Consider the following 22829-nt stretch of genomic DNA (forward strand, 5'->3'; position numbering starts at 1 on the left):
AAATAAACCACCATGCAAAGGTACTAAAAATCTCTTCCAGTCCTGAGCTTGGGCATCCGTGTCAATTACACTGTTGACCAAGCTGCACACTTGGAGGACTGAACCTGAGCAATACGAAACATGTGAAAGAGATGTTGTCCTCCTCTTCTAGCTATTTACAGTGCACAGCTTCCAATATGTCCTAGGAGTCTTAGAATTCAGTAGCCATACTCCAACTTTTCAGAAAAAAAAATGTCCAAAGAGATTGTGGAAAGGGTGCTGAACTTAAGAGTCTGGACAGTGAGCTTAAGCCTAGGTTTGGTGCTGGGCTGATTGCATTATTATGGGTGTTTCATGTTACTTTTTTTAAACTTTGGTTTGTTTATATAAGGGGAATAATTGGGTGTATCTTGTTTCATAAGTGTTATGTGAAACTCAAAAATAATGTGAAAGCACTCTGTAAACTGTAATTATTACTATATAATAATATTATTATTATCACCATTTTGAAGGCAAAGTGGTTTTCCTTGAATATTTTTCTATGAGAACATGGCACATCTTTTTTCATGCATTAATATATTATTATTAATACCCCTAAATCTGAAATCTCCATTCTAAGCCCTGTTTTACTTCTTTAGTTATTCAGGTAAACCAGATAATTGTTTCCCCTTTCCCTGAGATATCAGGACAGCTGCCTCTCTTGGCTTTTGTCTGGGGGACTTGGTTAACATGACAGATTGATATGCAGTAATGTACTTGAGTAAAGTGGGTTCCGTATGCCTGATGCGTGGAGAAACTGGTATGGAGTAAAAGGGTCAAGTGGCCATAAGGAGAAGTGAGATGGATCAGCCCCTTGATAATTCTGGGTAGACTTGCCCCTAGAGTATGTTTCTATTAATAACTGTAAGCTTACACATCGTCCACCGGTACGTGGGACCTCCTCTGCTGGGAACTTCTAGGGCAACGCTGGGGCGGTCAGCAGTGGATGTTTGTAGAATGAAGTCAAACTTTGTTGCTCTTGAGAAATTGGTAGTCTAGGTAGGAAGATTAAGCAATTGAGAATCACTGCAAAGCAGTGGATAATAGAATATAATCTGGACCTCCAAGTTTTCAGGAGATGTTGAATGACACAGTTTAATCAGAGAAGTCCTCCTAGAGGAGTTGAGCTGTCGACCTAGATGGAATTGTGAGAGGCATTTTGAGTACACAAAAGCTCTCTACTTTCACATTTTGATTTGATCACTCTCTCAAGGTAGGAATTTGATTTTTCCCAACGTACGACTACATAAAGAATGCAGCAGTTTTTTTCTACATAGTCTGGAGTCTAGACCCCAAATTATAGAGAAACATCTGGATTTAATAGTTCATTTTAAAGTCACATTTGTTATAAGGCAGGGAGCTTTTGCACTCTCGCTCACTCTTGCTCTTTCTCTGCAGTCAGATTCTCTACTCGCTTGTTTTTCCCCCGAGCATATCTCCTGACTAGGCAGAGAAATGACCAACCTTGCATTCTGAGTTAATGATGCACAGCAGGTCAGTCATTCCCTTTTATATGGTCACATACATACAGACTATGAAGCAAGTCTTTGTAATATAAATCAGAAATTCCTTTTTATGTAAACCAGAAAATCCCTTAAAAGTTTGATAGTTCCCCATATCTACAGCAGCCTATTTTAATGCAGGCTAAAGGCTGTAGATATTATTTGCAGTGGGAGTTATCTCAGACATATTCAGCTCATGATATTTGGTTAAATTGGTTAGTTGAGTTTTTTCTGCCAGAGATATGTAACTGGCAACTGATCTTAACTTTGCAGGCAATTTATTGTGAGAATGTTTCCATAATAGTTTTCCTGCTGTTTATGTAACAATAGTCAGAGGGGAAGGAGCTTGATAATTATTTACCCTATTTTGTCAGTGTACCCCAGGGAGTTAATACAATCCTTTTGGGTCCAATTATTTAGATTAGTTATGTCCTTGTCCTCAATTAGCTAGATAATTGCATTCTTTTGAGGTAGCTGCATTGGTCCAGCCTTAATTAACATCTGTAAATGGTTTGGTAGTATTGAAATGATACAACTGTGTTTACCTTTAGTCCAAGATTTGTGGGGGAAATAATATAAAAATAATATAAAATTTTGTTGATATCATCAAATATTTTTATCTTGCACTACTCCCCTTTCCCCACAACTGTGTACCATCCTTCTTTCTATTTAAACATGCTGAACTCACTCTTGTTTTCTCTGTGTGAAACACTTTTTTTTGCTGCAGAGCTGATACTATGTTTATTTCTTGTCTCCTTTCCCCTCCCCCAAATGGAGGCCTCATGAAAGCCTATACATTTTGTTTACAGCTGTATCTTCAGCCTCTAGACCAGTGTCTACATTTTTAATGGATTTTTTCCTTCTTAAAATATATTTGTTGAATGAATGACCATATTTAAGAAACAAAAAAGATACAAAATGAAGTCCTGAGTTGGTGTGGGCACACTGTACTGATGTAGCAATTGAGGGAAGAAAATAAAACCTCAAGAAGTCAGGGAAACCTGCGTGGAGGAAGTGGAACTTTATTTGGCTTTGAAGAATAGGTAAGATTTGGATAGCAGAAAATGGAAGGCAGGTCATTTTTAGTGCTGTAGGAAGTCCTAGAGACAGAAATGGGCTTGGCGCATTTCAGGGTAATAAGAAGTCTAGCCTGATTGGATGTAGTCGTTCACATTGGTTGCAGGGTATTGGGAAGAAGGAATGGTTAGGATACGGGACGAGGAGGACAGAGAGGCACTGAGGCCACAGAGTTGAGAGTGGGCTCTGCAGGCAAAAAGGCCAAGTACAAATACTACATTTGCCATTCATCATTTGTATGACCTTGGGCAACTTGCTAAGGCTGTCTGTTCCTTAGGTTCTTTGACCATAAAATGGGGGTGTAATAAGAGAGCCTACTGTAGATTCAGTGAGTTAATGTGTGTAAAGTGTTTAGAACAGTGACTCATACATTGTAAGTACCCAATATCACTGGTTTAGACCAGTGACTCGTATATTGTAAGTACCCACACTGGTACTGTGTAAGTACCAGTATACAGCTGGTGTAGGAGGAAGGCGTGAGCCACTGAAGGCGTGTACATACAGAAGTGGCATCATTCACAGCTGCTGTCTGTGCTCAGAGAAGTGCTGAGGGCCTGGATCATTACTGTGGGCCCTGGAGGGGCAGAAGCGTTGAGGTCACAGAGACAGGGAAGACAGTTGAGCTAAAGAGAGCCTGCAGATGTGGGATGAAGGAAGAGGGAGAAGTAAAAATTAAACTGTTAAGAGCTTGGGTAACTGGAAGGAGGCTGCTACTCACTCTACAAGTAAGATAGTAAGGGACAGGTGGTCAGCATACTTGACTGTACCATGTTTGAAGTGATGATGAATAAAGAGGGGTGTGGAGACCCCTCTGCTCAGGTAGTCATCACTGGTGAGACAGAACCAAGAAGCTCTGTGCATCATTCGCTTGCTCTGTCTCCCCAGAATTGATGGTACAACCATGTGAATAGTTCATAAAGGCATCCAAAGTGAGTCATTCGTTTCTGCCATTGTCACAGCCAGTAGCTTCTTTTTGCCCACTGCCCCAAACAAAACCAATGAGGGCTGGGCGTGGTGGCTCACACCTGTAATCCCAGCACTTTGGGAGGCTGAGGCAGGCAGATCACCTGAGGTCAGGAGTTTGAGATCAGCCTGGCCAACATGGCGAAACCCCATCTCTACTATAAATACAAAAATTAGCCAGGTGTGGTGGCGCGCGCCTGTAATCCCAGCTACTTGGGAGGCTGAAGTGGGACAAATGCTTGAACTCAGGAGGGTTGCAAGCAAGGCTGCAGTGAGCAGCTTGGGTGACAGAGCAAGATCCCTTCTCAAGAGAAAAAAAAGAAACAAGCAAACAAAAAACAAACAAATAAACAATGAGAGCAGCAGTTTTTGTGGCAAAGAAAGAGTTTAATAATTGCAGGGCTGACCAAGTGAGGAGAACAGTGAGAAATTTCTCAAACCTGTCTCCCTGAGAATTCGGAGGCTAGGGTTTCTTAAGGGGACTTTGATAGGCAGGGGGTTACTGGGGAATTGGAATAACTGGTTGGCTAGGGATGAGGTTATAGGGGCATCTACAACATCTTTGGGCAGTAAAGTCAGTTCCCAGGAAAAGGCTGGTTCTCAGAACCAGGTGGCATCTCTTGATCTACTAAAATGTGAAATCTGAAAAATATCTGAAAGACCAGGTCTTTAGGTTTCACGATACTGATGTTATCTATAGGAGTATTTGGGGAAGTTGGAAATCTTGTAACCCCTGGTTACATGACTCTAGGGCAGTAGGCAACTTATGGGAAAGCGTGCTAAACAATAGCGGGGTCATTGTTTATGCCTATTTTTTAGTAAAGCTTAAGCCCCTACCATAATTTTAACCTTGCCATATGAATGCAGCTTTGATCTTTGAACAAGGGTGGGGGGTGGGGGTCAGTTTTCCTTGCTTCGAAGTGTAACTATAAACTAAATTCCTCTTGTAGTTATCTTGGCTTCCATGTCAGAACAGAAAAAAAAACTATTTAAAAGCAATGCAAAATAGAATCAGTTATATTAAATTTCTCTCATTATTTATAATTCAGCAAAGGCAGTTTACCATGAGCCTTTACAGCTCCATATAGACATGACTTAAATTTTAGTATATCAGCTAAATGTCAGTGCACTAACTTATGCCTGTACTTTTTATATGGCTGCATTTATTTTTGGTTTATTTATTTATTTTTGAGGCAGAGTCTTGCTATGTCACCCAGGATGGAGTGCAGTGGTGTGATCTCGGCTCAATGCAACCTCCACCTCCCAGGTTCGAGAGATTTTCCTTCCTCGGCCTCCTGAGTGGCTGGGATTACAGGCACGCACCACCACACCCGGCTAGTTTTGTATTTTTAGTGGAGATGGGGTTTCATTATGTTGGCCAAACTGGTCACAAATTCCTGACCTCAGGTGATCCACCCACCTTGGCCTCCCAGAGTGCTGGGATTACAGGTGTGGGCCACTGCACCTGGCCATTTTTTGGTTTTTACTTGCCTCAAGTATAGCTACTTAGTTCATTTTTGTGTTGCTATAAAGGAATACCTGAGACAGGGTAATTGATAAAGAAAAGAGGTGTATTTGACTCATGGTTCTGCAGCCTGTACAAGAAGCATGGCACCAGCATCTGCTTCTGCTGAGGGCTTCAGGCTGCTATCATTCATAGCAGAACGTAAAAGGGAGCCATAGTGTGCAGAGATCACGTGGCAAGAGTGGAAGCAGTAGAGAGAAGAGAGGGAGGTGCCAGGCTCTTGCTAACGACCAACCAGCTCTCATGGAAACGAATACAGTTACAGCTCACTCTTTACCACCAGCCATTCATGAAGGATCTGCCGCTGTGGGCCAGACACCTCCCATTAGACCCCACCCCCATGAGATTTGGAGAGGACAAATAAACCAAACTCTAGCACTACTCAACAAGGGCGACCTATAAAAACGAGATTTTCTATAAGAGCTTCCATTTTCATTGACATAATTTTGTATTTCTAGGACACATTGACCTGAATTTCTTTCCTCCATTATTTGAAGAAATCACTTATGAATCTGTATTTTTTGTATTGCACTCTGAAAAACAAGCCTTGCTTTGGATGAAGTAGTGAGAAGTTGTTCCATTTCTTTTGGCCAAACCAAGAATATGACATAGTTTTATAACTATTATGGGTCAGAAGAGCCATAGCAAGCTGTCAAAATTAAAGAGAATTTTGTTTATTTTTCTGCAGTTATATTTATATAGTTCTCAGGGGGACTGTTTCTTTTGTAAAACAAATAAGGAGTAAAACATTCCTGCATGTTTTTATTATTTCCCATAAGAGCCATAGGCATTTATGTTTCTGATCATTTATGCTGAAAGAAGAGTGCTTTTTAAATCTTCATATTTTTTTTTTTTTTTTTACAAATTCTTCACATACATAATTTTGAGTGTGTGTGTATGAATTATCACCACTTGGTTTGAAGAATATAACTTAATACGTAACTTAGCAATTCATGTACTTGTGAATATTTCTAGTATATTTTATAAAGTCTATAGAGTATATAGTGTAGTGATCATAAAAGGTGTTAATAGACTAAAATGTATATGACCTTTTCTTTTTTTTTCCCCCTGAGATGGAGTCTCGCTCTGTTGCCCAGGCTAGGTGGGTGCAGTGGTGAGATCTCGGCTCACTGCAAGCTCCGCCTCCCGGGTTCATGTCATTCTCCTGCCTCAGCCTCCCGAGTAGCTGGAACTACAGGTACCCGCCACCTCGCCTGGCTAAGTTTTTGTATTTTTAGTAGAGACGGAGTTCCACTGTGTTGGCCAGGATGGTCTCGATCTTCTGACCTCGTGATCTGCCCGCCTTGGCCTCCCAAAGTGCTAGGATTACAGGTGTAAGCCACCATGCCCGGCCCTTCTTTCTTTTAAAAGATAGAAGTATGTTCTTCATAATAGAGTTTGGCAGGTGGGAGGAGACTCTCACGTCAATAGATGTTTGAATCTGTATAATACTGAAGGCATGCTGGACAGTATGACTCACAGTTTTTAATGTACATGACAGGCTGATTAGCTCTCAAAGGACCATCTGTCTGTAGGAACCAAGATATTGTATCCATCTACTTAAAATTACTCAATGCAGGCTGGGCGTGGTGGCTCACGCCTGTAATCCCAGCACTTTGGGAGGCAGAGGTGGGTGGATCATGAGGTCAGGAGATCGAGACCATCTTGGCTAACATGGTGAAACCCTGCCTCTACTAAAATACCCAAAAATTAGCTGGGTGTGGTGGCACGCGGCTCAAATGCTAGCTACTTGGGAGCTTGAGGCAGAATCAGCTTGAACCTTGGGAGGCGGAGGGCAGGTTGCAGGAGCCGAGATTGAGCCACTGCAATCCAGCTTAGCAGCAGATTTTAGACTCCGCCTCAAAAAAAAAAAAAAAAAAAAGTACTGATGCATTCAAAGCTGGCTTCAGTGGACAAGGAATACACCCCTGTTTGTGTTAGGCAATGATATATATATATATATATATTAAATTTAGTTTCCAGATTAATTTTGCTGTGTATTTTAAAGATAATATTTTTGGAGGCAGGAAGGACAAAGATAAAGTGTAGTGGGCTGAATGGTAGCCCCAAAAAGATATGTCTGTGTGGGGAAAAGAGAGACTGACTACAGCTACTGTGTCTGTATAGAAAGAAGTAGACATAAGAGACTTTTGTTCTGTATTTGAGATGCTACACCAGGACCCACCTAAACCCTGTCCCTGTGGCAGACATGCTGTGGTGACTCAAAGTTTGGTGATCTTGGCTGTGTGTGCTTGTTAAACAAGTGCCTGAAGGCAGCTTACTGGCTGGAAAAGTCACACCATTCTCTTAATCTCTGGCACCCAGGGGCACGTGACACTGCCAGCGTCAGGGACTCTGCCTAGGAAAGCCAGGTATTGTCCGGGTTGCTCTCCCATGTGATAGCCCTGAGCCTATGGCCTGCAGGGAGCATCTGGATCGCCCCTGGCAGCCTGACACCCGTGGAAGGGTCTGTGCTGAGGAAGACTTAGTATAAGAGGAAAGTAGCCTTTGGTGGCTATTAGAGAAAGCGCCTGCCCCTGCTTGTCGCTGGGCAATGGAACATCTCGGTATAAAACCCGATTGTATGTTCTGTTTACTGAGAAAGGAGAAAACCTTGCCTTAGGGCGAAAGGTGGGACTTGCTAGCACAATGCTGCTCTTTATGCACCAAAAAGGTTTATGGAGATGTTTGCATATGCATATCAAGGCACAGCACTGTTTCCTTAAACTTATGTCACAGAGATCTTTATTCATATGTCTTACTGCTGACCTTCTCCCTACGATGATCCTATTATCCCGCTACTTCCTTTTTGCTTAGATGGTAAAGATAATTATCAATAAATACTAAGGGAACTCAGAGACCGGTGCCGGCGTGGGTCCTCTCTATGCTGAGCGCGGGTCCCCTGGGCCCACTTTTTCTTTCTCTATACTTTGTCTCTGTGTCTCATTTCTTTTCTCAAGTCCCTCGTTCCACCTAATAAGAAACACCCACAGGTGTGGAGGGGCAGGCCACCCCTTCAATGTCCATGTTCTCATCTCTGCGGTGAGTGAATGCAACCTTACTTGGATAAAGGATCTTTGCAAAGGTAATAAATAATGGATTTTGAGATGAGGAAATTATACTAGATTATCTGAGTAGGGTCTAAATCCAATGAGAAGGGTGTTTATGAGAGACACAAGAGGAGAAGACAGACATAGAAGGGAAGGTGATGTGAAAATGGAGGTGGAGCAGACAGTGATGGGGCCACAAGCCAAAGAATGCCAAGGAATGCTCGCTGCACCAGAAGCCAGGAGAGGCATGGAATGGATGCTTCCCTAAGGCCTCTGGAAGGAGTGTGGATCTGCTGACACCTTGATTTTGTACTTCTGGCTTCCAGATCTATGAGTGAATAGATTTCTGTTGTTTAAATCACCCAGTTTGTGGTAATTTGTTACAGCAGTCATGGGAAACCAAGACAGTATTTTTCTTCAGTAGTTCAGGAATGAGACAAAATTAGAATATAATAAAATGCATTAAACTCTATACCTGGAGTATGAATAATTCTTTGCTGAAATAAATACAGCATGATGCAATCTCGGTGTGATTCATAAAGCCCTTCAAGACTATTCAGAACCTTAGCCACTACTAGGACAAATACAGTTTTTATATGAAACGTAAAGAATGTCTGAGAAGTTTTTTTTTTCCCTTCCTGACACCTAATTCTTCGACACCAAGTGTCCTGCAATTCAATTCAGTTCTAACACTACCTGGAGCACCCTGCAGGCTCTTAATGGGCTCTGTTCCAATAAGCACTGCCCCTCCCTTCCAGTTCTGCTGTAAATATTGGCTTCCAGGTTACACTTCTGTCAACTGGCCAGATCTGAGGCCTCACAAATCACCCCAGGCCCTACCGATTTGCTAGAATAGCTGCCAGGACCCAGAGACATTTTCCCGGCAATTTATTGTTTGATCATAAAGGGTCTGAATGAACAGCCAGTGGAAGAGGTACTTGGGGAAGTCTGAAGTATCCCAAGTGCAGAAGCCTCTGACCCCAGTGGAGTTGGGCTATGCCACAGTCCTGGTGCATAGATATCTTCACTAACCTGGAAGCTCACTGAATCCAGTAATATGGTTTGGCTGTGTCTCCACCCAAATCTCACCTTGAATTGTAATAATCCCCACATGTCAAGGGCTGGGCCAGATGGAGATAACTGAATCATGGGGGTGGTTCCCACATTCTGTTCTCATGGTAGTGAATAAGTCTCATGAGATCTGATGGTTTTATAAATGGGAGTTGCCCTGCACAAGCTCTCTTGCCTGCTACCACGTAAGATGTGACATTGCTCCTCCTTTGTCTTCCACCATGACTGTGAGGCCTCCGCAGCCATGTGGAACTGTGAGTCAATTAAACCTGTTTCCTTTATAAATTACCCAGTCTAGGGTATGTCTTTATTAGCAGCGTGAGAACAGACTAATACATCCAGTTATTTTGAGGTTTTCGTAGGAGCTGTGGTTTGAATGTGTTCCCCAGCATGTGCTGGAAATTTAATCCCCAATGCAGTAGTGTTGGGAGATAGGGCCTAATAAGAAGTGATTAGGGCTTGAGGGCTCTGCTCTCATGAATGGATTAATGTGTTTAATCATCAGTAAACTGGGGGACGAATGGAGTGGGTTGGTTATTGAGAGTGGGTTGGTGTTTGAGAGAGTAGGTTGGTTACTGAGAGAGTGGGTTGTTATAAAAGCAAGTTTGGCCCCTTCTTGCTCTCTTGCTGTCTTGCCCTTCTGCCTTCCTATGTGGGATGAAGCAGCATAAAGGTCCTCACCAGATGTGGGCCCCTCAATCTTGGACTTCCCAGCCTCTAGACTATAATAAATAAATTTTATTTTCTTTATAAATTATCTGGTCTGTGGTATTCTGTAACAGCAACACAAAAAAGGACCAAGACGCAAGCATGACTGGTTAAATCCTTGGCCACTGGTAATTAACTCAGTCTCCAGCCTCTCTTCTCTCTCTGCAGGTGGCAGGGTGGAGCTCAATGTTCCAAGCTTCTAATCAAGGCTTGGTCTTTCTAGCAAACAGCCCCCATCCTGAAGCCATATAGGGCTTGGCCAAGAGTCATCTCATTAGAAGCCTCACAGAGAGGCTTTTGTCACTCATCATTCAGGAAATTCCAGGGGTTTTAGGAGCTCTGTGCCAGGAACCAGGGACAAAGACCAAATATCTTATGATGAAACCACAATACTAGATTAAGTTTTTTGAATGTTTGAATGGATTGGGTTTGCTATGCATTTTTAATTAATTGAGACTTCTGTCATTGAGACTCATGAATAAAATGTTAAAATCTTCAAAAGTGTAGAAAGTAAAAGCTAAACACAGCCAAGGTGAGAAGTGATACTGTAAACAACCAACAGTGATGGAAATGTCCTTCCTTACATTCTATTTACAATCACTTTTTGTTACTGAAACTGCATATAATACTTTCCTGAGAACAAACCTTTCCCCTCTCCATTTTTAGGAAGATATTTAAAATTATGATTATCATTTCTACAGTTTTGGGAAATAGTCATTAAATCTTTTGACCCCCTCTCCCCAAATTATAATAGTCTCTCTCTATTTTTTGGTGTGTTTTTTGCCCCACAAGAAACATTGTTACCTTTTTTTTTCATTTCTACTTCTCCTGAGGCCTAGGCCCTTTGTATTAACCCACCAAGGTTATGTTTAAACAGTAAGGAGACAGTTTGGCAGGACATGAAGTGGTATTAGGATGAATGCTGTATCCTTGTGGTCTGGAAAAAAATAGATGTAACATTATACATATTTGTTTAATAAATGATAAAGCACACGAACCACAGATACAGTTTAAAGCACATGGGATCTTGCCACTATCTAATTTTGATCAAAGCACTTTTTGCATAATTACTTCGATTAGGGTTTGCCATTTGGTTAATTACAATAAATATATAAGTGAAGTATGATTAAAAGGTTGCAGTGAGGGTAATTTTATTTTATTTCTGATCATTCTATGATTTTATACTTTTGCAGGACAAATAAACTTATGCTTTGCATTTTACATACTGAGGTACTCTGATAGTTTTGTTCAGGGTTTCCAACATTTGGAACCTTTTTTTTTTTTTTTCTTTTGGGAAGTTGTGTGTTAGGGAGTCATATTCTCATCACCCTGGTTACAGGCTTCTCAATAACCACCATGTTACCTTGCTTCTAAGATGCACATTTTCTCCCCTGTTAAAAAATGGAGCACATTTTACAATCTCACACACACACACACACACACACACACACACACACACACGCACACTCTTCATGTAGTGTTTCTGACTTCTTTGCCCCACCCCTACCATTGCAGTTATTCTGTTGATGATGCCCTTTCAAATGAGGGCTGTTTTAGAACAGAGGGAATGGTCTGTTGACTTTGTTTTAAATGGTGACACCACGCATCTCTCTTGGGTTTGCTGGGATGTTAAATGGTGAGCCCAGCAGGGAAGAGGCCCTTGATGGTGCCCATAGCTTGGTGTAATCAAGGTGAAGTGGATGGAGAGTTCTTGATGCTGATTAAAATAAGCACTGAATGCACAACATGTGGCCATTTGTAAACTCATTTCTCATTTCACACACATTACTGTGCTTTGCCTTCCTAGCTGCATTTGTTGACCCAGTAAGTCCTCATTTACTAGATGCTGAAACAAAGTGATTTAGTGACTGTCAGACAGACATTGGAGCAGGGACCCGACTCCCGTCATCTGCCTTCCGATTCCATGCTGTTCTTACCCCATGCCCCTGCTGCCATCCCTGAGATGTAGCAGGGCAGCCTTGGCCACTCTCTTCTTCCTGTGGATTGTACTGGATCGTCCCTTGTCTTTAAATGTTGAGGACTCAGCCGGGTGTGGTGGCTCATGTCTGTAATCCCAACACTTGGGGAGGCCAAGGCGGGTGGATCAGTTGAGGTCAGGAGTTCAAGACCAACATAGCCAACATGGAGAAACCCTGTCTCTACTAAAAATACAAAAAAAATTAGCTGGGTGTTGTAACAGGTGCCTGTAATCCCAGCTACTCAGGAAGCTGAGGCAGGAGAATAGCTTGAACCCAGGAAGCAGAGGTTGTGGTGAGCCGAGATTGCGCCACTGCCCTCCAGCCTGGGCAACAGAGTGAGACTCTGTCTCAAAAAAAAAAAAAAAAAAAAAAATTGGGGACTCATGGTCCACATTATAATCATTGTTTTCTTCCTCTGTAAGACTTGCAGAATCAAAGGCTCACCTCTGGCTCTCCCTTCCCCTGACTACAGCAAAACCCAAACACATTCTTTATCCTTTTCCACAAAAATAAAAAAGAAAAGCTAAAAAGATAATATTTTCTTTTTAGATGTAAACTGAAAATTCTAAGCTCCCCCAACTGATTCAATGGACCCCTCCTCTTGGCCAAGGTCATTCCTAAGTTAACCTGAAAAACCAGTTCAGGCCATGATGGAAGTGGGGATTGGACATGCCTCATTATACCCTCTTCCCTTTGAAATTCAGGCACAACCGATCAGCATTTAACATTAAAACAGACCTTAATAAGACTGACAAAGCAGACTCTTTGTAGCAATAAGATACCAACATGACAGCAGGCTCTAAAAGAAGTCAGGCCGGGTGTGGTGGCTCATGCCTGTAATCCTAACACTTTGGGAAGCTGAGGCAATTGAACTGCCTGTGCTCAGGAGTTTGAGACCAGCCCGGGCAACATGGTGAAACCCTGTCTCTATTAAAAAATACAAAGATAAGCCCGGCGTGGTGGTGCACTCCTGTAATCCCAGCTACTCGTGAGGCCGAGGCAAGAAAATAGCTTGAACCCAAGAGGCGGAGGTTGCAGTGAGCCGAGGTGGCACCACTACACTCCAGCCTGGGTGACAGCATGAGACTTCAAAAACAAAAGAAAAAAAAAAAAAAGAAATCAAAGTATTTTACCCCAAAATATATTTCTTTGACGTATTTTGAAATGGCTAAGCAAAGTTGTCACTTGAGAGGAAAATCTATATTCTGTAGAGAAATTCTCTTTCCTTTCCAGGTCTTTTTCCTGATCTAGGAGAGAATTAGTGTCTGGCAGTTTTTTTTTGTTTTTTTGCTTTTTGGTTTTGTTTTGTTTTTGTTTTGAGACAGAGACTTGCTCTGTTGCCCAGGCTGGAGTGCAGTGGTGCAATCTCAACTCAATGCAACCTTTGCCTTCCGGGTTCAAGCAATTCTCCTGCCTCAGCTTCCCAAGTAGCTGGGATTATAGGTGCCCACCACCATGCCTAGGTAATTTTTGTATTTTCTTTTTAGTAGAGACAGGGTTTCACCATGTTGGCCAGGCTGGTCTTGAACTCCTGACCTCAGGTGATCTGCCTACCTCAGGTGATCTGCCTACCTCAGCCTCCCAAAGTGCTAGAATTACAGGCATGAGCCACGGTGCTGGCCTGGCACCTTTTTAAGTCTGATAAGAAACATTTAAAGGAGCTTCATATGGTGCCAGCCTGGCACCTTTTTAAGTCTGATAAGAAACATTTAAAGGAGCTTCATTGGCAAAATAAAACCTTGATCTCCACAATCTCTAAATTCAGACAATTCCAGGAATCAATTGATTCCAGATCTTTAAATAAACTCTTGCAACCAGTTGCCAGCCAGGAAATCTTGGAATCCACCTGTGACCCGGAAACAACCCTCCCCCATGCCCCCACCACCTTTGAGTTGTCCTGGACCAAACCAGTGTACGTGGTCTAGGTATCGATTGGCGTCTTGTGTCTCCCCACAACATATGAAACCAAGCTGTAGCCTGAGCACCTTCGGCACATGTTCTCCAGACCTTCTGAGGCTGTGTCACAGGCTTTCCTAAACCTTGGCAAAATAAACTGAATTGATTGAGACCTATCTCAATATTTTTTGATTTACATAGATTTTCCTATAGATTCTCATGCTTGACTCTAAAATAAAACGTTCATTTTCATGGGTTTATGGTGGCACTAATCTTTTGTTTATTTTTTTTTCTATCAAAAACACTATGTTGGCAGTTTTTCCTATGTTAAGACTTTTTTTTAAGTTTAGGATTTTTTGGTTTAATAATCTCTGATTCTAAAGCAGTTTATATAGTTTTAACAGTAATGGTGCCACAGAAATGTTTTTCCCTGAAGAAAGGAACTGAATTTATTGCAAAGTTTAGGTTTAGTCAAAGCCTTGAAAGAATTTGTTTGAGACATAGCCTCAATTATCTTTAGGATCAGCTTTTAATTTGCAGTATTACAGATGCAAAATGAATATCACTGTTGGATTGTTTTTGCAATTTGGCAATAATTCCCCCACAGACTTATTTACTTACTTTGTAGCGCATCTTCGTTTATTCTTATACCTCTGTGACTGTGCAGGAATTATTTTAATTTCTATTTAATATATATCAAAATTGAAATATTAACTTAAGTGTGACGTCTAATAACTTAGTGTGCTATTTTCATGTGCCCGCTTTGTGTTAAGTGTTTACATTGTCTTTTTACACATTGTCTTTTTAAATCTTCACAATAACCTTTGAGAAAGATACTCTCTTACCCTCATTTGACATAAGGGAAGTGAGGTTTTAAGAGGTTAAAGGATGTTAAATACCGTATATCTTGTAAGAGTTGGAACCCAGTACTGTGCCTCCCGGATAAAGATATTGAGAGGAGGAAATGTGGGCAGAGAATCTGTGAGAAGTAATGGGGATGGACACCGGAAGAGATGGGCTGTCTTTTTCACATGGGTGGTGTATTAGGGTTCTCCAGAGGGACAGAACTAATAGGACAGATATATATATATACACGCAGGAGAGTTTATTAAGGAGTATTGACTCACATGATCATTAGGTGAAGTTCCACAATAGGCCGTCGGCAAGCTGAGGAGCAAGGAAGCCAGTCCGAGTCCCAGAACCTCAAAAGTAGGGAAGCCACCAGTGCAGTCTTCAGTCTATAGCTGAAGGCCCATGAGCCCCTGGCAGACTAGTGGTCTAAGTCCAAGAGTCCAAAAGCTGAAGGACATGGAGTCCGATGTTCGAGAGCAGGAGGCATCCAGTATGGGAAATAGATGAAGGCCATAAGACTCAGCAAGTCTGCTCTTTGCACCTTCTCCTGCCTGCTTTATTCTAGCTGCGCTGGCAGCTGATTAGATGGTGCCCACCCAGATTAACAGTGGATCTGCCTCTCCTAGTCCACTAACTCAAATGTTAATCTTTTCTGGCAACACCCTCACAGACACACCCAGGAACAATACTTTGCATTCTTCAGTTCAATCAAGTAGACACTCAGTATTAACCATCACAGGTGGGAAGCCAATGGGAGCAGACTTAAGAGACACATGTGACTCTTTTTGGAACTAAGCTCGTGTCTTTGAGGCTTCCTAATTCATTTAGCTCATTGCTTGCATTGGTGCAGTTTGACTTAACCATGCCATGCAGACATCAATGTAGATGGTGTGTGGCTTAGAAAAAAAAATGTTTCTCGAAGTCTGCCAGTTTTGAAATTCATAAAATGGGAAGTTGGGTTAACAAGATCAGTAAAATCTTTTTGAGAACTGGCACCGTGTAATTTGCAGGAATTCTTAAAGATGGGCGGAATAGATTCCAAAGCTAACATTTGAAACTTAAACTAAATTTGAGATTTAAGATTGGAATTTGAGGCTGGGTGCAGTGGCTCATGCCTGTAATCCTAGCACTTTGGGCAATCAAGATGGGAGGATTGCTTGAGCCCAGGAGTTGGAGAGCAGCCTGGGTAACATGGTGAAACCCCATCTCAAGAAAAATTACAAAAATTAACCAGGCATGGTGGTATGCACCTGTATTCCGAGTACCCAGGAGGCTGAGGTGCGAGGATCACTTGAGCCCAGGAGGCAGAGGTTGCAGTGAGCCGAGATTGCATCACTGTACTCCAGCCTGGGCAACAAAGTGAGACTGTGTCTGGAAAAAAAAAAAAAAAGATGTGAATTTTATGATTTTCTGCCCTCCTTTCTCTATTTTTGAAAAAAAATTTTAAACCCATTTTCTTGTCTCTTCAGGAATATTACTGTATTTTGGTTAGGTATTAGACAACATTTTTGTAGCAATACTATCACACCAATACAAACCTATCTTCTTTTTTCTCTAGGCCCTGCAGGAGCAGCCAAAGATGTGTAAGTATTGAATATTAATGATTTTATAAGCTGTCTTTCTGAGGAAGTTGCTGTTTTTCATGATTATGACATTCAGATCTCTGTGGGTATGGCTGAAAAGACATGGAAATACTTTGTATGTAATGCACATGTCAAGATGATCATTTGGTTGTAACTAAAGTGCTATTTGGAGAACGTTCTTTGTGCTTTTCATAGCCGGGCACTTTAAGGATCTTAAGAAGGGGAAACGTTGAATTGTGTTTCCATCCCAACTTGTGTTTTTTTTTTTTTTTTTTTTTAGTTAAAAGCAAGTGATTATAGGAGAAACAAGCACGTAGCTCCTATGACTGTGCAGTGTTTTAGAGTTAGCTGGGGAGGAAAGACTGGGGCCAAGCAGTTACCAAGTACACATTGAATTTTTAAAAAGTTGATAACTAGATATTCAAATGAATATATAGGGCCATTCAACATAGTCACCATTGAGCTATCTTTAGAGCACAGTACATTTAATAATGGGCATCTCCCTGTGGAGAGATCAGGAGCTCAGGAGCATTCAGGATTTCCATGCCCCCTCTCTCTGCATCCTCCTGCCTCTAATCTAGCTATAGCAAGGACACTGCAGCAGTTCACTCTTTAAGACGATTTCTGGTTACCCAGTGAAGGGTGGGATCAACTGTCCCACCCAAAACTGGGTTGGATGTCAAGACTGATTCACCACATCTCAGGAGGGTACAGAAAGATGTATTACTCACATGAGGCTTTCTGGGGAGAGCAGGGAAGCCATCCAAATGGGTCTGGTTTTTATTTTGGTTGGAGAATGGACTGGGCTGAGGCTACTTATGAATGGGCAGAGGTTTGATCTTCCTGCTGGCACAGGGAAGAATTGCCCCCACTTTCTTATTGGCTTACACTGATGTGGGGCGAAAGGGGAGTGATGGGGCTCAAAAGCCGTCCATGGTCAAATATCAAAGATAGGGCCAGGTGCAGTGGTGCACGCCTGTAATCTGAGCACTTTGGGAGGCCGAGGTGGGTGGATCACTTGAGGTCAGGAGTTCAAGACCAGCCTGGCCAACATGGTGAAACCCTGTCTCTACTAAAAATACAAAAAATTAGCCAGGCGTGGTGGCGGGCCCCTGTAATCCCAGCTACTTGGGAGGCTGAGGCAAGAAAATTGCTTGAACTGGGAAGGTGGAGGTTGCAATCAGCCGAGATCACACCACTGTACTCCAGCCTGGGTGACAGAGCCAGACTCTGTCCCAAAAAAAAAAAGAAAAAAAAGGAGTCAAACTTTATTTCTTACTACAAAGAATTTAGAGAAGATGAGAATGGGATTGTAAAGCTTTCTGGGAATTAAATATTTGAATATGCATTTTTAAAATTAGGACTTTAGATACAAAGGAAGCAGTAGTCGATGGCTTCTAGCTCCTGGTTGCCGTGTTGGAGTTTATTACCCAAACATTTAGCAACAGCGAGTTCTGCACCCTGACTGTATTCCTATTATTGCAATATTTCGATCTCTCCTTCAGTCTCTCCCTTTAGTTTCTATATGTGTGGCCACATTAATTTTCCTCAAGCACTGCCCTGCACTTGTGTAGGACCTCTGCTCAAAACCTTTCAATTATTCCCATCGTCCTCTGGACTGAACCCAGGATTTATTAGGAGTAGGAAGAGCATTTATGTTTTAGCCTCAAACTGACTGGCTCGCATGGCGTGGGAGGAGATCCTGCAGTGGGGAGCGAGCAGAGCCCAGGGCCGGGAGGGCTGTGCAGAGCTGCTCTTGGCCACTGTTCTCAGGGGCTCCTGCGACCTCATGCTTCTTGCTCCTGTCATTGTGTTTTGTTTTACCGTGCCCACTGCTTGGAATGGCCTTTTCCCTTTCTGTTTATAGAAATGCCATCTGTTCTGCAGGGCTTGTGTGTTATCCTTCGTGAGAAGTATTTCCTGGCTCTCTCAGCTGCATAGCATGTCTTTCTCCTCAGAACCTTCACAGCATTTTGGACCTTTCTTGTGAGGCATGGTGTTGCGTTTATATCATAGTTCTTCACATTCTTGTCTTTTCTCCCTTGGGGATTGAGAGTGGGGAAATGCCTTACCCATTTTATTGTGCTCTAGAGTTATTCATGTCATGCTTTGACCATAGTTTGTGTTGAATAAATAGTTGTTGAATCAGTTCCATCATTGCTCTTCAAGGACGGAGTGATTTCATGACATCTTTCTTTTTCTAATAAAATTTAGTGATGATTTTGTCAACAGAATTAACTGTTCCAGGATGTGAGATGCCATGTAACTACTTAACTATTTCACTATTTAAAATCCCGAATTCTTCAGATTTAGGTTTTCTATGACTGTACCTCATTCTATGTCCTATAACTTTAAAATAATTTATTAAATAAATGACCTTTTAAAAACAAATGCAGTCAATTTAACTGGAAAAAGTTAAAGAACATTATAATATTATTTTTCCTTACACAAAAGGTATATTCAAACATGTTCAATTTTTTAACTGGAAGCTATAGATTTATAAATCTTGACTATAGTATTAGGTGATGCCATGAATGAATGACAAGCTAAGAAATTAAGATGACTTAATTTTTTTGTTATGCACATTAAATTTTTAAAAAATCTAAACAGACTGATCCCAAACCAGAAGAACTGGCCAAAGTAATAGAATAAGTATTGAGAGTAAAGAACTTTGAAAAGGGGAAACACAATATTATGCAGACCACAGAAAAGTCTTTGTGGGAAAATGGTAGTTATTTTTGGAAGCCAGAAATACTATATATTTAAAAAATCAATTCTCTAGGAAAGGTCTGCAATTTTTACTACTACTCCTTTTTTTTATTTATTTGCTGCTTTCCATAGGTGAGAAGTCAGTATATAATAACAAATAAAATTATGTATCTGTCCTGAAGTAGGTCACTGTCTACTAGGGACCAAAATACAGTGTGGTAAGTGCTAATTATTCCAATATTCAGAATTTAATGCTAGTCTTGGAATTGAAGAATGAACAAGAGTTCATGCAGAAAAGGGGAAAAATGGCAACCCAGGGCAGAGGACAAGCATGAAAAAAGGCATGGGAGTGCAAGAAGACAGTAGGTCTGAGAACAGCCAACCAGGTGGTATCCCCTGGAGCCTGTGGTACAGTCTGGGCAGAAGTGAAAGATGAGGTTGATGGGCAGGCCTGGCTTGTGAAGGGTCTTGGGTGCAAGGCCAATAATTGTGCTTGTTTTTTTTTATGCATTCAAGAGCTGATAGAGATTTTAAGGTGGAGGAATTAAATGATTATGTTTGAGTTTTAGGGCAGTAACACCCAAAGCAGTGTGACACATAGGATGAGGGAGGGTGCAGGCACAGAGGAATAATGGAAGTGAGGCTACAAGAGGGTCAGATGGCAGAGGGAAAGAAGAAATGATGCAAACAAGGTGCATTAGAAAATGCAATTGATAAGATTTGTTTAATGACTTAATGGGGAAGGAAAGGAAAAAAAAAACCTACCATATCTGAGGATAATGCTGCAGTCAAACTTGAGCCAAGGGAAGAGATGGCTGATAGTCCAAAGAGGTCATGGGGGCTGAAGGAGGAAGGGAAGTCATTGCGTGTGGCATGATGGCCACATTGGTCACCCTGGGGACTGTAGTTTCAGTTGAGCAGTGTGAATGATAACCAAGTCGAAGTGGAAGTGAACCAGGTGCGAGGAAGTGGAGAGAGTGATGTGGGTCTTTGGTTTTATGCTGCTTGACAGTAAGGAATGGAGGGATGTTGGTGGCTTTAAGAGGAGGCAAATTTTCAAAATATACTGTGTTATAAAAATACCAAGGAAATTTGGAAAGTACAGGAAAGTATTTTTTAAGAGAAAAATTCAGTTAGAATACCAGAGACAATCATTATGAACATTTTACACTTTTCTTCAAGTGTTTTTTGGTTATTTGCTTCTGCCCAATTGTGAGTGTGGTTGATTTTGTGTATTGAAGTTTGTTTTTCCTTTTGTCTTTTTCTAAAAATCATTTTTTTGGCATGGAGGAGGCGTGGATATTGCTGTAGGCTAAAAGGCAGGAACCAGGGGAGTAAGAAAAAACTGATGGTAGTTTGGGGAGTGGGTTTTTCTCTGGTGGTGGAGAGAATAACGATGTACATAGGTCCTACAACAGGCTAGAGAACTCAAAACCTAGCTAGGTTCACCTTCAGAACTTGAAAGCATGGTTGACAATGTCTAGAAACTTTATCATCATCATAAGAAAAGCTTACATGTGTATCAGAAAACAAGCCTTTCTTTTCCTCTTTCTGTCTCTTTGAAATTAAATCACAGTGCAGTAACACACTGAACAAAACAAAAAAAGAAGTGAATTCAAGGTAATGACATTCGGCTGCTTTCACAAACCTGCGAACATCAACCATGTTCTTATTTTAGTGTGGCAGATTCTCAGCTATTTGGCACCAATAGGCTGCGTTGGGATATTTTTGGTAGGAAATGGCAGAAGCCCAGTTTAAACTGGCCTAAACAAACAAACACAAAGGAATTTATTGGCATGTGGTGTGGAAAAGCTCCAGGGACTTGGCTGTAGTCACAGCTGGATCCAGGTGATCAAACGACAGGAAGAAACTCTCTTCTCTGCTTTCGTCTTCATTCTTAGGCAGCTTTCCTGAAGTGGTGACAAACAGGACCAGTTTATATCTTATCATCTTAGTAATTCCTGTGGAAAAAACAACTTCTTTTTCCTTGTAGTTTGATGAAAAGTCCTAGGGCTGGGCTTTCCTGGCCCGTTGGGGTCGTGTTCCTCTCTCGGAATCAGTCAGTGGGCCAGGAGAATGTGGGGTTCTCATTGGCCAGGCTGCGGTCATGTGCTCACCACTGGAGCCAATCAGTATCATTAGCCCCCACCTAACCGGATGGCCAAAGAGCGGGGGTAATTCCCCACAGAAAAATTGGGATGCCGTTACCAAAAAAAGGGGAGAAATTGTAAGTGGGCCAGCTGGAATTTAATTGAAAACATTTTTTCTTTGTAGATCAATTTTCGTGTTCTTAAAAAAGTCTTGAATTAAAGTTTAAGCAATATTTATAAGAATATTATGACTATGTTTCAAATAAGAAACAGTATTAAATAAGTTGACTCAAATATAATATTTGCTGTTGAAAATAAAGAACTATAGCCACTCAATGTAAACAATGTAATTCAAATACTTCTTTCACTTAAAACATGTACAGTGAATTTTATTGAGATTCTTTCCTTGGCAAAGCTGTTTTATTTTTATGGAAGGTAGCAAATATAAAGAAAAATATTTTGGAATGAAATAACATAAAACCCATTGGCAATTTGTTTTTGTTTTTGCGTTTGGAAAAAAGAAATGATGAATCTCTTATGTTGAGTTTCTTGGGATCCTTTATACATTTCCCATGTCTAATGCACCCATGTCAGCTGGGCCCTCTCTGCCCCTCATAGATACAGACCTGAGGTTGTCTGCTGGGCTCTTTTCTCATCCATGTACTAGGAGGGGAGACTGTCTTCTGAGGGTGAAGAGGATGGGGTTGAAGTAGCATTTGAAAAGCCCGCATTTTGGAAGCAGAGAGACCTGTGTTTAAAATTCCCTTCACCATTTACTAGGTGTGTTACATCGTGTCCTTAGTATAATTATCTGTGAAATTGGGATAATGTAATAATTGTGCAGGGTAATCATCTTCATCATCATCATTCTTACAGTAGTAGCTAATCTTTACTGAGGACTGTGCACCATATACTGATTTCCAGCATTTTCTGTACGTTATCTCCTTCCATACCCATGATAATCTGATGGGCAGAATAATGATGTTTCATTTTACAGGTGAGGAGATGGGGAGCACAGAGGGCTGAAGTAACTGCTCGAGGGACAGATTACAAATACAGCATATTTAATATCCTAGGAAAATACTTGGCATCATGCTTGTTGCCCCTGGTGAATGACAGCTAGAATTATTAGTTTAAAATGTTGTTGAAAAAAATTGGCAGGGCCTGTGACATAAATACTTGATGGCCGAAGACCCAGCATATAGAGGGCCTTGCTGTGGTTAGAAATCATATATTCCCATTGATAGCTACGATGAGATTTTCCTTAGGTAGGACCCTGTGAAATAGGATAGGAAGAGAGAAAGCAGATGGACGGATTCATCCAGGGATGGAGAGGAATAGGTGGTGAACAGCAAGTGCTGCAGAAATATTTGACTGCAAGACGCATGCTAGGGAGAGAGGGAAAGGGAAGCGCAAGGGGCTGATGGATGGGGAGGACGGGGAGGGATGGATGAACCGGAACTGATGATGCAATAAGAAAGGCTTCTTGGGAATGACGGGACTATCGAAAGGAAGATTTTTTTTTTCTACCTAGGGAGTGGGATTTTCTACTCTAAAATGTGGTAAAATTGTTCGAGGAACTAAGCTCCATGGAGCAGCCATGGGAGTATGTTAGCAGAGCAGCACAGAAGCTGTTAGGATAGAATAAGTCAGCCAAATGTGAGGTGAGAGGTTGGATGGGTGATTTTCATGAATTTTTTTTTTTTTTTAGGCAGAGTCTTGCTCTGTTGCCCAGGCTGGAGTGCAGTGGCTCTATCTCAGCTCACTGCAACCTCCGCCTCCTGGGTTCAAGTGAGTCTCCTGCCT

The 22829-nt window shown here is 41.6% G+C and overlaps 1 protein-coding gene across 3 annotated transcripts in view; it reads left to right on the plus strand.

Moving 5' to 3' along the window:
• The window catches only part of C9H12orf75 (chromosome 9 C12orf75 homolog), a 43120-nt gene that overhangs the window by 4046 nt on the left and 16245 nt on the right, over window positions 1–22829 (plus strand). For 2 of the 3 annotated variants that reach the window (XR_635084.3, XM_003907080.4), the window contains exon 2: window positions 16200–16224. The exons of the other annotated variant lie outside the window; for it this stretch is intronic. Coding sequence is in view for 1 of the 2 variants with exons in the window: in XM_003907080.4 (XP_003907129.2) it covers window positions 16200–16224 (25 nt within the window). In the remaining variant the exon portion in view is untranslated. The remainder of the gene's footprint in view (window positions 1–16199; window positions 16225–22829) is intronic. 3 annotated transcript variants of the gene reach the window in all.

This window comes from Papio anubis, chromosome 9 (genome assembly GCF_008728515.1).
Source record: "Papio anubis isolate 15944 chromosome 9, Panubis1.0, whole genome shotgun sequence".
Lineage (NCBI taxonomy): Eukaryota > Metazoa > Chordata > Mammalia > Primates > Cercopithecidae > Papio > Papio anubis.